This window comes from Solanum dulcamara, chromosome 3 (genome assembly GCF_947179165.1).
Source record: "Solanum dulcamara chromosome 3, daSolDulc1.2, whole genome shotgun sequence".
NCBI lineage: Eukaryota > Viridiplantae > Streptophyta > Magnoliopsida > Solanales > Solanaceae > Solanum > Solanum dulcamara.
In genome coordinates, this window is record NC_077239.1 from 81,775,120 (window position 1) to 81,788,791 (window position 13,672).

General features: G+C 29.8%; 1 protein-coding gene across 1 annotated transcript; it reads right to left on the reverse strand.

Moving 5' to 3' along the window:
• Positions 1-3,798: 3,798 nt before the first annotated feature.
• Positions 3,799-6,047, reverse strand: LOC129881946 (uncharacterized). Its single transcript, XM_055956058.1, has 2 exons — positions 5,833-6,047; positions 3,799-4,247 (listed from the first exon to the last, which is right to left on the reverse strand). The coding sequence occupies exons 1-2, from the start codon at positions 5,971-5,973 to the stop codon at positions 3,933-3,935; spliced, it is 456 nt and encodes a 151-aa protein (XP_055812033.1). The 5' UTR covers positions 5,974-6,047; the 3' UTR covers positions 3,799-3,932.
• Between the last annotated feature and the right edge of the window lie 7,625 nt (positions 6,048-13,672).

The window sequence follows — 13,672 nt, forward strand, 5'->3', positions numbered from 1 at the left end:
AAAATAAAATATGTGTTTGTCACAATTAAACAACTAAACTAAATAAAAATAAATTATGAAAGGCGATCCCCTGAGATGGGATGTAAAGGAGCCAGAGGTTCCGAGTTCGATTCTCACGAAGCCCTGCAGGATGAAGGAAGGGATGAACTGGCTGACCCTGCATAGACAATACCTGAATATCTGGGCTTGACGAGGGGGTCGTCACACAATGCATACATAAAGGATTAAGTATTACACATAATAAATATTTTGAAATCAGAATTCATTAAGTTAAAATATCAAACAAATTAAAATATGTGTTTGTCACAATTAAACGACTAAACTAAATAAAAATAAATTATGACTAATTTTTAGCAGGATAATTTGAACATGCCTTCCTGTTGTGTCCCTTCCGACAACATGTGCTGCATGTAATATATAATTTACTCCATTTGAAAATCAATATACTTTTCTGTTTCAATATGTGTATCTCTCTCTTTCTTGAAAATTTATATCTTAATATATTATGCCAATTTCATATCATTTACAGTCCAATAAAATACACATAATAAACCTTGCATACTAACTTTATGAAAACTACAAAAAAAATATCAAAATTATACAAGTTTAAAGGCACTAATAAAAGATAAATTCATACCAATTTCGTTGCAAGTTATTTCCAACACAATTGAAAGTTAATACCAAACTTCATGCCAAATATATAAACAATATAGCTAAATCACATGACTTTCATACTAATTACATGTAGTTTACATATACATTATACACCCATTGCATACCATTATGTCAAGTCTATACAAATTATGTGTCACTTTCATGCCAAATTTATACAAATTACATGTTATTTTTATGTTTAAGTCTCTTCCCTGCCATTTAGGTTGACAGAGTACACATTCATGCCAAAATTCATGTCACTTTCATGACATTTGATGTTCACATAGTGCACATTCCATGCCAACTATATGACACTACAAAAATTCATACCAATTCATGTCAAATAAAAAAAAATCAAACTTATCCAATTTGACTCAATTTTGGATAATTATAAAAGAAGCAAAAAGTAGGTCTATGATACATAATCGGTAATCGTATCAATTACATATCTTTTATATACAAATTTCATACAGAAAAATACTACATACTTTGTAAGAGTTTGTATATAAAACATGTTATCCCAATTACATATTAATTCAACACAAACTTAAAATACACCTCCATCAAAATGTCAGATTTATACAAATTTAAGACAACTGTAAAACACACAATAAAAAATATAGTTTATAATAACAAATAAACAATCTAAAAATATACATAAGGTAAATCTAAATCATCCCATTTTTTCAAAAAATGCCAAGACTTAAATTATACAAATTTCGTAGTAATTTCATACAATTTTAATAACAAGGGTATGCCTGAAAAAGAAGAAGAATATGTTCAAAAATAATTGTTAAATAAATACCTTCACAACATGTTTGACCTTTTTGATTTGAGGATTTTTGAATTCTTCAATGTTGAAATATTAGGTATTTTTTTAGAGGGTTTTGAAGGCTCGCCATTTTTCACACTCTTTACCTTTTTTGATTTATTCTCACTTACGAAATCAGAATCAAAATTTGAATCTGAAAAATTGAATGAATGAGAATCCAACATCTTCCCCTTTCTTTTTCTCCCCTTCTCCGTGGTTTCTTTGTTCTTGACTTGAATTTTCTTCTTGGTGGATGTATTTTGATTCCTCTTCAAAGGAATTGGATTCTTCTTCGTCGGGGTGGTATTCTTTTTATGGGGGTTTGGGTCAAAATGTTGAAGGTTGGTGGCTCAATCTCTACATCATGTTCATCTTCTACAAATCTTGGACTCTTTTTTGGTATTTGACAAAATTTTATATTTTTATGCATCCTGATGAACCGTTGAAATCGAGTTAAAAATAAAAGTATTGAAATGATGTAGAAGAAAATATTACGAATGAAGTTGAAGAGAGATAGTAAAGTAGAAAGAGAAAATGTTAGTATTTCTTGATTGTAGTGATTGGATTGTTCCAATAAATGCATCATCTTTGTGATTATTACTTTCATTAATTATGTGGAGAGAGATAAAAGAAAATTATAAAAAATTTAGTTTAAATTAATTTTAAATAAATAGAGATATGTTAAGATCTGAGAATAAAATGTTATAACTTGAACATACTTAAAACTACATTTAAAACTTGAAATATTGACTTTTAAATACATGTATTATGTAATTTGAACGTAATTTTGAACTTGCAAAGTTAAAGTATTTTTGATATATATTTTTTGAAATGCTGATTAATGAATTAGTACCTTCGCCAACAACGATTCAATATATATTTTATCATAATCATAGACTAATTTTTGTACTTCAATCCAATTACAATTTTGGACATAGATTTACATTTTAGGAATATTTTCCTTATTCATAGTGTATAATTTAAGTATGTGGGGGACTGGGTGGGGGAGTGGGGGTAGGGTTGGTACATAGTGCAACTTTGTCTTGTGTGTTCTTTTATTTTGTTTTCTGCTATGCACATTGATGAGTTTATGTCTTGTCATTTTTATATGGTTTAGAATCACAAAACGTGGTTTATTTTTCATTGTGCTTTACGATTTCCTGCTCTTCTTGGGTTTTTTTCTGTATAAACTTTGTGAAGCTTGTGATTTTCCTTACTCCAAAATAAGGCCAAAAACAAAACTTAAAATCTTAGAAAAACAAAACTCCATTTCTGTATCCTTTGTATTTTTCTTTATTCGTAAAAATTACTCTATTATTTAGGCGTCTCAAGAATATTGTTTTGCTTTTTAAGTTGAAAATACTGGATAAAACTATTTTCTTAGACAAATGCTTTGAGATTTGTGTATAATAATAGTATATAAATAGTTGTCTTGCATTAGATTTCTTCAAATCGTACGCTCTTATTTTGACTCAAGTGTCTATCGACTTCACTTATAGAATTACCATAAGTATGCCGTTGTTATTGTTGCCAAAACACAAATGAGTCAAGGGTCTATCGACTCCACTTGTAGGACTGCAATAAGTATGCCGGTGTTATTATTGCCAAAACATATTAGTATCACATTTAAAATTCTCATCATCTAATCATTATTTATAGATTCTATAGCATTTTGTTACATTATATATACATGCTCTTCAGAACACTAAAAAAGAAGTAAAAAGAATCATTTTATTTTTCAAGAAAATATTCTCCTTTCATACCAAACACACTAGAACAAAAACTTCCAAAGGAACATTGACATTAAGCAAACCCCAGTCTACCTAAAGACACAACAATTAAAAGGAAGTCATTACCAAAAAAAGAAAGGACCATTAGAGTCATTACAAGCCTCACACAATGCCAATTTTGGCATATGCTTTTGGGAACACTATGCCAATTTTGGATTTTCTATAAAGTGAACTCTAGTGAAAAACCTTCCACAAAAAAACAGAAGTAGTCAAACTTATTCAACTGCACAGTATCTCACCAAATCAACTCATTCAGTCAGGCAGATTGGTTTGCCAATTGCCACACACATTTTGCTTCACATAGAAACAAGTTACACATGTCTTTTCAGTCACAAACAACATAAAAAATAGACATTTTGGTACATTTTGTATATATTTTAGTTCATGACCACTAGATATTTTATTTTCTTAAATCTTTTATCGTCAAAATCAAACAAACAAATTGAAATAAAAAGAGTATTATACTATGCAAATCTAAACACATTTGTCTTGAGGATAATAGTATTAACCAGTAGGCAAAGGGGATATGGATAAAACACCAAATAATCCAGAAAGGGCAGAAATTAATTGACTTCAAATCAACACTATATGTTGACATCCCCTTTAAGCACAAAGACTATTAGATGTCATAGCAAGTCTAAGAACTATAAATAGACCCTACTAAATCAAATAAAAGATCATTCACCATCATTAGTCACACCATTTTCACTGCTGGAGGTGGTTGTTGTAGTACTTTTGCTCAAAAGAGTAAGCTTTTTTGATGAACCTTTGCAAAGGTTAACAGGGTATTTAATGGCATTTAGCTCCAGTTTTCTGAGTGCAGCATTACCAAGATCAATGCCACAAATATCTGAAAGCCTGACAAGATAAAGCAATACATCTGAGAGCTCTTCACCTAAATGCTGCTTCTCTTTTTCTTCCCAATCTGGTAGCCCTCTTGGAACCTCACCTTTCCACTGAAAAATTTCAGACAATTCTCCCACTTCACCAACCTGGTATTCAAAATAAAGTTAGAATGACTATATAAATCTTCATTGACCATATAAACTCATTTTATGCCATATTATGCAAACACATTATGTCACTTGGACTCTCCAAAATTGTTGTCACGCATGTGTCGGATTCTATAAAAAAACACTACTATTGGAATATCCGACATGCGCTAGTCGATATTTTTGAAGAGCTCGAACAACATAGCAAATACATATATAAAGTATTAGAAGTATGAATCAGAATAAGCAATACCACAATCTTCTTCGACATCACAAAGTTATCTATCCAATAATTACTTTATATAACTAAACACTATATGTGGTTTTTACACTACTAGGAGTAGTACTATTTACCTTATTTTCCTAGTTACAAACATCACTTGTCGATAGTGTGAAAAAAAAAATCATACTTTGCACAGTAACAATTTGAGTATTATCATATCAATGCTATATATTAGATGGGAAAAGAAACAAAGCTAGCAGTGTTGATGGTAACTGATCAGTATTAGTGCAAGTGTTGCACTAGTTTCCATGTAATAACTGCAAAGTTATAATTACATTATGGGGAACATAAAATCATATGAAAGATTACCAGTACTATGCCTCCTTTGGTGGGGAAAAAAGAAAGCTTTTTTTTATTGGGGTTTCCACAAAATTGGAAATCCAAATCCTCCACCATGACCCAAAACTGGCAAACATTTCTAGTTTCTATGAAACAAACAGAGAACTCTTTGTTCCATAGTTTTGTCTATGGAAAATTAGAGTAGAATTGGATTTTACCTTTCAAGACTCCAACTTTCACTCTTATACATTACTAATTGGCATAATGCATATGTTGTTTGGTCATATTAAAAAACTAGCATAACACATGCACAAACACTTAAAGTTGATCTCAACAGGTAACCACTTTTAACTTTTGAAACTGCACATTTACACACCTAAATTTGATTTCAACGGACAACTTAACACCCCAACTCGTTATTATTATGTCTCATTAACACTTAAAACTAAAGTAACACGTAAATTTTGGAGCTGTCTAAATACTCATTTTATAAGTTTGGAGTGTTCAATTGACACAATGAAGACAAATTGAAGTGTCTAGTTATTGAAGTGTTAATTCAATAACTGAGGCAAGTTTGAGTGTATGTGTATGTATTATGTGTTACAAGTTCCACTGAAAAGCACAATTATCCTTTGAAATACCAAGAGATAAGCAAAGGTAAATATTCTTGAATAAAATATAATAAATCAAAACTGGCATAAAGACTGAACCATTGAGCAAGAAAAAACACTTTACCTCAAAGTTCATCCAGAAAACACAGCAAAATCACCAAGAACAGCAAAAAATCATAAAACAACAAAGAAAAAGACACCATTGTTATGGCTCAAAAGCTTATAAACATGATACACAACAAAACCCATAAATGTAGACAACAGAAAGGACACATACAGGACAAAGTTGCACTATGTACCAACCCCAACTCCAACCCCACATACTTGGAAACCAAAAAAACTTCATTTTTACAAAAGGGGTGTCAAAAAAACTTAGAAAATGTTTGATTAAAAAAAAAGGGTATATACAAACCATTGCTAAAAGAAGATTTCTTGGAGTATGAAACTGATCCCACTCTCTTTCTTTAGCAAATTCAGCCATTTTTTTCTTCAGCTCTTCGAGACTCACCACCCTTTTTCTTCCTTCTTCTTCATTATCCATCATTCCCTTCATCTTCTTCTTCTTTTGTGATTACATAAAATTTTGAAACTGCGCCGACTCTTTATGCTTATTATTTGAGCTTTTCTAATGGTGGTTTTTGAGGTTTTAAAAAGGGTAACGGGTGACCTAGAAACTGGTCATTGCCGGTTTGCTGGAACTGACACCTGTCATATCTGCCAGTTATAAATAATTGTTTTTTTAAGGACCACTAACTTTAATGTATTGTTAAGGTTTTTATTTTGAAATTTTCTCACAAATTTGGATTAGTTGAATCTTATAAATATTGAATATTCAATCGGAAATTAAAGAAAAATAAATTAAGTTATAAGGTATAACTTAGTTATAAAGTATTTTGGTATTTGAATTACTGTTTATTTTAATTAAATACATAATAAAATATTTTTATTAAATATCTTTAAATTGAATTTTGAAAAAATAAATAAATTTTGTGCGCTTTCTAATGATCATTATATGATTAAGTTAATAATTTAAAATGTAAACTAGGTCGCAGTTAAGTTATCTTTGTATGACTTACTGAATAAATTTAAATTTTTATCATAAAATCAATCACTACTTTTACATTAATTAGAACACGTTGCTTATATCAAATTTTTAGGGGTCGTTTGGTTTGAATATACGTTATGATGGGATAAATTGTGATGCGATAAGTTGTGATGAGATTAGTTATGTTGGGATAAGTTATGGTGAGATTATTTCTGAGTGTTTGGTTTGTTATATTCAAAATAATTTGCATGGCATAAAATCTAAGAATAAGTTGTTTGCTTACAAAAATACCCTTCACTTTATTTAGTTTTTTATATTTTATTTGCAAGTTTTGATTTCAATATTCATTCTTAAAATAAAACTTTCATCTTTTTTAGTTTAAATATTTTTATGTATGCATTCCATGATGTTTTTATGTATTTAAAAACAAATTTTTCTTCTTATTTAATTTAAAAATAGAATTTTCATTTTAAGTTTGTTAAAGTAAAAAATGATTTATGAGAAATCAAAATATAAATAAACATAAGAATTAGTCAAATAATTTTATAAATAAAAATTATATTATATTGTGTAATTTTTTAATTGAAAAAATATGAAGAATTATCATAAAAATAAGAAGTAAAAGTTGTGAATGTTGTTATATATGATATTAAAAAAAATGTAAATATATATGAACTGGAAAAGTGAGGTATAAAAAAGATTTAAAAGGATATTTTTATCTTTTACCTATTTTATTTTGAGATAAATTATCCTGAAATTAGTATACCACTCAAAAGGAGGTATAACTTATCCATCACTAATTATTAATATCGAAATAAGTTATTCCAAACTTATCAATTAAATAATAAATTAAGTGTCACTATAATTTAATTTCATCATTATATGATGTTACTCTTCACTCCAAACGACTCCTCATAGGTGTGATCTTCCCTCGAATCCTAAGTAAATACAAAATATTTATGTATTGCCATATCTTTCTTAAAAAAATCAAAATACATACAAGCTAGGTGACCTGTCACATCAACTTTATAGGTCGAGATATTAAGGAGATCTCTCAAATCCATTTAGAATTATTCAAAGATTAGATTGTAGGTATGATGATATAATAAAACATTAGTACAAAGAATCGATCTTTTTTAATGTGTTAATTGCCAACTTTGATAATAGCACTTATTATAGTATTTATTATTTTTGCACTATTCACTTTCTACCATAAGATTAATTTTGACTGGTTTTTTGCACTTTTCCCTTTGCCTATTTCATTTAATGGCTTTTTAATTATTTCTTATCCTTTTAATTTAACTTAACTTATTGATGATATTAATTAATTTGCTAATTCTTATATCCTCAATTTAAATAGAAAAAGCTTGTTTAATCCTGGAGAAACATTTCACATCGCCAAAATAGTTTTTTAGAATAAGGCCTTGCACGACTCAAGTATTAATTATATTCTTCTTTAAAATTTTGTAGTAATAATATCTTTATAATTTCAGTACTATTATTTTGCTAAATACTAAGTTATATTGTTGTGATATTTTAATAATTTCCCCAACAATCTAAGAAACTATGACAAATAATTTATGTCCTGAAACTTTTGATTACATAAATACTGGTGCTACCCTAACTGCTACTGTTTCAGCCATTCTGTTGGAGGATTATGACGTTGAAAAATACAGGTATATAAATAGATATGGTTACAAGTCTAATGCTAATAGTAAAACCTTCTTAAAAAATACACCTCAATGCACAGAAGTATCTGAAAGAAATGACAATTCTGTTAAGCTAAAATTAAATTTGGTTGAAACGGATGATATAGTTATTACGGTCATTTCAGAACTAAATATTGAGGCCAATGTGAGAAATTGGGTGATAGACACTAGTGCTACGAGGCACATTTGTGTAAATAAAAATAATTTTGCTACATACACCCAAGTTGAGAAAGGAGAAGAAATTGTTTATCTTGGTGACTCAAGGACAACTAAAGTTCTTGGAAAAGGAAAGGTTCTTCTCAATCTCACACCTGGTAAAAATCTTGGTATTGAGTGATGTATTGCACGTTCCTAAATCAATTTGGTTTATGTGGGATTATTGGGAAAGGTTGGAATGAAGGTTTCTTTTGAAGCTGATGAGGTCATTTTGACCAAAAATAATATTTTTGTGGGCAATGAATTTTGTAACCATGGCTTATTTGTGCTTAATATTTGTAATAATTTTAGTAAAAATGCATCTGCTTTTGCTTATGTGGTTGAACCTATTTCTTCATGGCATGCTAGATTATGACATGTTAATGCCTCATATAAAAAGAATATGCAGTCACTTGGTTTAATATCTAATTTAGATTCGAATAATTTTGATAAATGTGAAATATATATGTGCTGAAGCTAAAATTACTAAAAAGTCATGTTTTTCAGTAAATAGAGAAACTGAATTATTATTTTTAATTCACACTGATTTGGGTGATTTGAAACAGACTATGACTACAGGTAGTAAAAGATATTATGTGACTTTTATTGATTTTTTCAGATTTATTAAATCGTATTTACTTAGAAATAAAAATTATGCATTTGATGCTTTTATATCTTATAAGACTGAAGTTGAAAATCAACTTAGTAGAAGAATTAAGAGAATAAGATCTGATAGAGATGGAGAATATGTATCTTTGAATGTTTTTTATGAAAAAGAAGAAATTATTTATGAAGTAACTCCGCTTATTCGTCTGAGACTAATGGAGTAGTTGAAAGAAAAATAAAACTTTAAAAAATATGATGAATTTCATGTTAATTAGTTCTAATGCTCCTGTTAATTTGTGGGGTGAAGCTATATTATCTGCATGTCATTTACAAAATAGAATTCCTCATAAAAAAACTGGCAAAACTCTTTATGAATTGTGGAAAGGTTATAAGCCTAATGTGAAATATTTAAAAGTGTGGGGGTGCCTTGCTAAAGTTATCTTGCCTGAACCTAAAAAGAGAAAAATAGGTTCTAAAATTGCTGATTGCATGCTTATTGGATATGCTGAACATAGTGTTGCATATAGATTTCTTGTTTTAAAGAGTGATGTGCTTGATAGCAATACTATTATTGAGACTAAGAATGCTGAATTTTTTGAACATATTATTTCACTATGTGATAAAATATCTCATGCACCTGGTGAAAGAAATAGTGAGTTTATTTTTGATATTGAGGAACTGCAAAGGAGTAAAAGGCCAAGAAAAGAATATTTTTTTTATGCAAACGATTTTCAAACTTTTCTTGTTGACAATGAACCATTAAATTATTTTGAAGTTATATCTTCTTCTGATGCTAAATTTTGAAAAGAGGCAATAAAAATGAAAATTGATTCAATTATGAAAAATAATACATGAATTTTGACTGATCATGCAAAATTTATTGGTTGTAAATGAATTTTCAAAAGAAACTTAATCTTGATGGATCTATAGATAAATATAAAGCTCGATTAATAACAAAAGAATTTTCTCAAAAATAAAATATTGATTATTTTGATACTTTTGCACCAGTGAGTAGAATTTCTTCTATTCGAATTTTAATTGCCTTAACATCAATTTACAAGCTTTTTGTTCACCAAATGGATGTAAAAACAACTTTCTTAAATGGTGATTTAGAAGAAGAGATTTATATGGTTCAACCCGAGGATTGTAATATTCCCGAACAAGAAAATAAAGTTTGTAAACTAATTAAATCTCTTTATGGTCTTAATTAAGCTCCTAAACAGTGGCATAAAAAATTAGATCAAGTCTTATTAATAGACAACTTTCCTTCCGTTGAAGTGGATAAATGTGTTTATACTAAAATAGTAGACAATGATTATGTGATAATATGTTTATATGTTGATGACATGCTTATATTTGGTACAAGTTTAAATATTGTAAAAAGTACCAAATTATATCTTTCTACTAATTTTGATATGAAAGATTTAGGTGAAGTAAATATGATATTGGGAGTTAAAGTTATAAGGAGTGAAGATGGTATAATGTTGTCACAAGAATATTATGTGGAAAGACTTCTTAAAAAGTTTGAATGTTTTAAGGTGACACCTGTAGCCACTCCTTATGATGCTAACTCACAATTGAAGAATAATAATGATGGCCCAGTTGCTCAGTCTAAATATGCTCAAATTATTGAAAGTCTACTGCATTTGATGAATTTTACTAGGCCTGATATTGCCTATGCTGTGTGCAAATTGAGTAGATATACTAATAATCCGAATAAAGAACATTGATTTGCCTTAAATAGACTGATGACTTATTTGAGAGGAACCATGAATTATGGTATGATGTATAGTGAATTTCCTTTTACATTAGAAGGGTATTGTGATGCAGCCTGGGTCTCTGATTCAGATGAAACAAAATCCACTAGTGGCTATGTGTTCACCTTAGGTGGTATTGCAATATCATAAAGATCAGCTAAACAGACGACCATTGCTAGATCGATTATGGAGTCAGAGTTTGTAGCTCTGGAGCTAGCTAGTTCTGAGGCTGAATGACTAAGAAATTTCTTAGCAAATATCCCTTTAAATAAGGATGAGTTACCTCTTGTGTTTATGCACTATGATTGTCAAACCGCAATTACTTTTGTGAAGAATAAATCTTATAATTGTAAGAGTAGACACATAAAATTGAGGCATGATGTCGTTAAACAACTGCTAAGAGATGGAATAATTTCCATTGATTATGTAAAGTCAGAATTGAATTCGGCCGATTCACTGACTAAAACCGTGGGAAGAAAATTAATTCTTCAAACCTCAAAAGAGATAGGTTTAAGGCAAATGTGATTGTCAATAGAGATGGTAACCCAACCTGTGTGATTGGAGATCCTATGGAGTAGATTCATATGAGTAATAACAAGTCAATATTGACACTACGTATTAACTAAGAGTGCTTGAACTGCTACTAATTATGAGGGATGAGTTATTAGCTCTTAATGAATTCATAGTCCTCAATTAAGGATGATGTATTTAAAGCAATATACAATTGATGAATTCACCTATATGAGAAGTGGAGTGTGGCCGCTCCTATGAGACTTTGGCCTAGTCTCTAGATCTCTCATGAATAACCAGGCATGTTTCTCATACTGTGTAAACGAACTTCAAGTCTGAATTGTGTACTGTACTCAACAGGAAGCGTCACAGCCTTCTGTTAGGTTCTTAGTAGCAATTGGCGACCTTTTCTTCTTTTACTTCACATAGCTTTTCGTCTCCTTGATGGCTGGAAGTTCTCCAAAAGTATGAAAAGCTGGAGGACTTTGTACCATCCATTCTGGTGTGGTTGGATTCTGTTCAATAGCCCAAAGACTTGGAGCACATCTTTTGTTCTTTCCACTGCTTGAAGTGATTGTTACGACCACGAAGAAACGACAAATCCCAACTACGGATATATAAGAGCCAAAACTGCTAAGGGCATTCCATCCAGCGTAAGCATCTGGATAATCTGGAATGCGACGTGTGCGCATGGCATATTGGCGCAAAATCGCGTTGAACAGCAAAATTATTGAGGTCAAAATGTGATTGATAAAGTCTCTGACTTACAATAAAAATTATTGGTTCATAGAAATATTATATTTCACTGATAGTTCTGTAAGTTAAATTTTATCAATCTACGTTTGGTTCATAGTCCAAAAGAAACTAAATCTATTGCATTTTGTCCATGCAAATCTAGCAAGTCAAACTTTTTTTTTACAAATTCTTTTGAAATATGTGGGAATTGTAAGCCAAATGGTTATTTCGTTTTTAAATTAAAAAGGTTTTAAAAAGTGTAATGGAGAAGCTATGTGTTTCTTTGAGAGTTGGCAAAGAGAAATGAAGTGCTGGCACAAATGGCGAAGCTTTGTTGTCAGTGTCCATGACACTTGTCATTTGGTTAAACTTCCCTTTAATTTGGCCTATAAAATGAATATGAGTGAAAACAAACTTACACGATTCAAGTATTAATTGTATTCTTCTTTAAAATTTTGTAATAGTAATGTCTTTCTAATTTTTAGTACTATTATTTTGCTAAATACTAAGTTATATTATTGTGATATTTTAATTATTTCCCCAACATGTTGTAATGATTTTTCTCTGTTGTATTCTTTGTTGCCATTAGATGTCAGTGTAGGTTGCTCCAAAGAACAAAATTAAAATGTAAAAAAAATTAGCGGAGAAATTTTGTTACTAACTAGTATAAATTCATTCTAATTTTATTTGATGATGGAATATTAAAAAGTCAATTAATTACAAGTTATATAATACTAAATTAACGATGAATTTTGTGGCTAATATATATTTGTTTCGTTATGAAATTTTGATGTTAAAGTTTTAGTTTGCTCCTAATTCATTTGGCATAAAACACACGATTTTGACTATGGTGAAATTCCTTTGACACTCTTTTTTAGCAAAAATAAAATTAAAATAGAACATCAAACCTTTCTCCAATAGTGTTTGATCACTTTTAAAATAAGAAAAAAATATCATTATTTCTTTTTTAAACAAAATTAATAAGAACGTACAAACAAATTAATAAAAACGTAGTGTCACATAAATTGTGGCCAATTCATACACCTTAAATATTTGTTTTTGGAACGTTATTAGAAAAACTCTATTTTCCTTCGAGTACTCAAACATAAGATTATCTGCATCTTGAATGGAAACAATTCATATAACAAAAAATTCAATTTTATTTCACGATAAGTCGAATCAAACAATATTCCTACGAACATAAACTACTTGAGAATATAATTAATAGAAACTAAATTAACTACTCTAGAACTATGATGTACCATCAATAAGAAATTGATATATCACTTCATTATCTTAATTCTTAGGTGGAGAAGGAACTGGTGGATGCATGAATGGCCATGGATGATAAGGAAACTTAGGACGGAAACCGCGGGCAGGCAATGGAGGATGAACAAATGGCCATGGATAAGGAAACCTATGACGAAAACCATGAGCAGGCAATGGAGGATGAACAAATGGCCATGGATGTGGATGTGGACGTGGACGTAACCATGGACGTGGACGTAACCATGGACGTGGACGTAGCCATGGACGTGGATGAAACCATGGATGCCAATAATCTAGTCCCTTATTACTTTGTGTAGTAACACTACTTTCATCATTTGATAATGAATCAAATTTCTCACTTGCAAAACATATGTTAACAAATAGAAAAATGCAAATGAGAAAAGTAACTGGGCAATTTTTCTTGGC

What these genes read in the sequence shown, in the direction of transcription:
- LOC129881946 (XM_055956058.1), bottom strand. Translation starts at nt 5,973, where the DNA reads ATGAAGGGAATGATGGATAATGAAGAAGAAGGAAGAAAAAGGGTGGTG. An exon ending in GAAATCTTCTTTTAGCAATG is followed by an intron (nt 4,248 to 5,832) that starts GTTTGTATATAC and finishes TTTGAATACCAG; the next exon opens with GTTGGTGAAGTGGGAGAATT.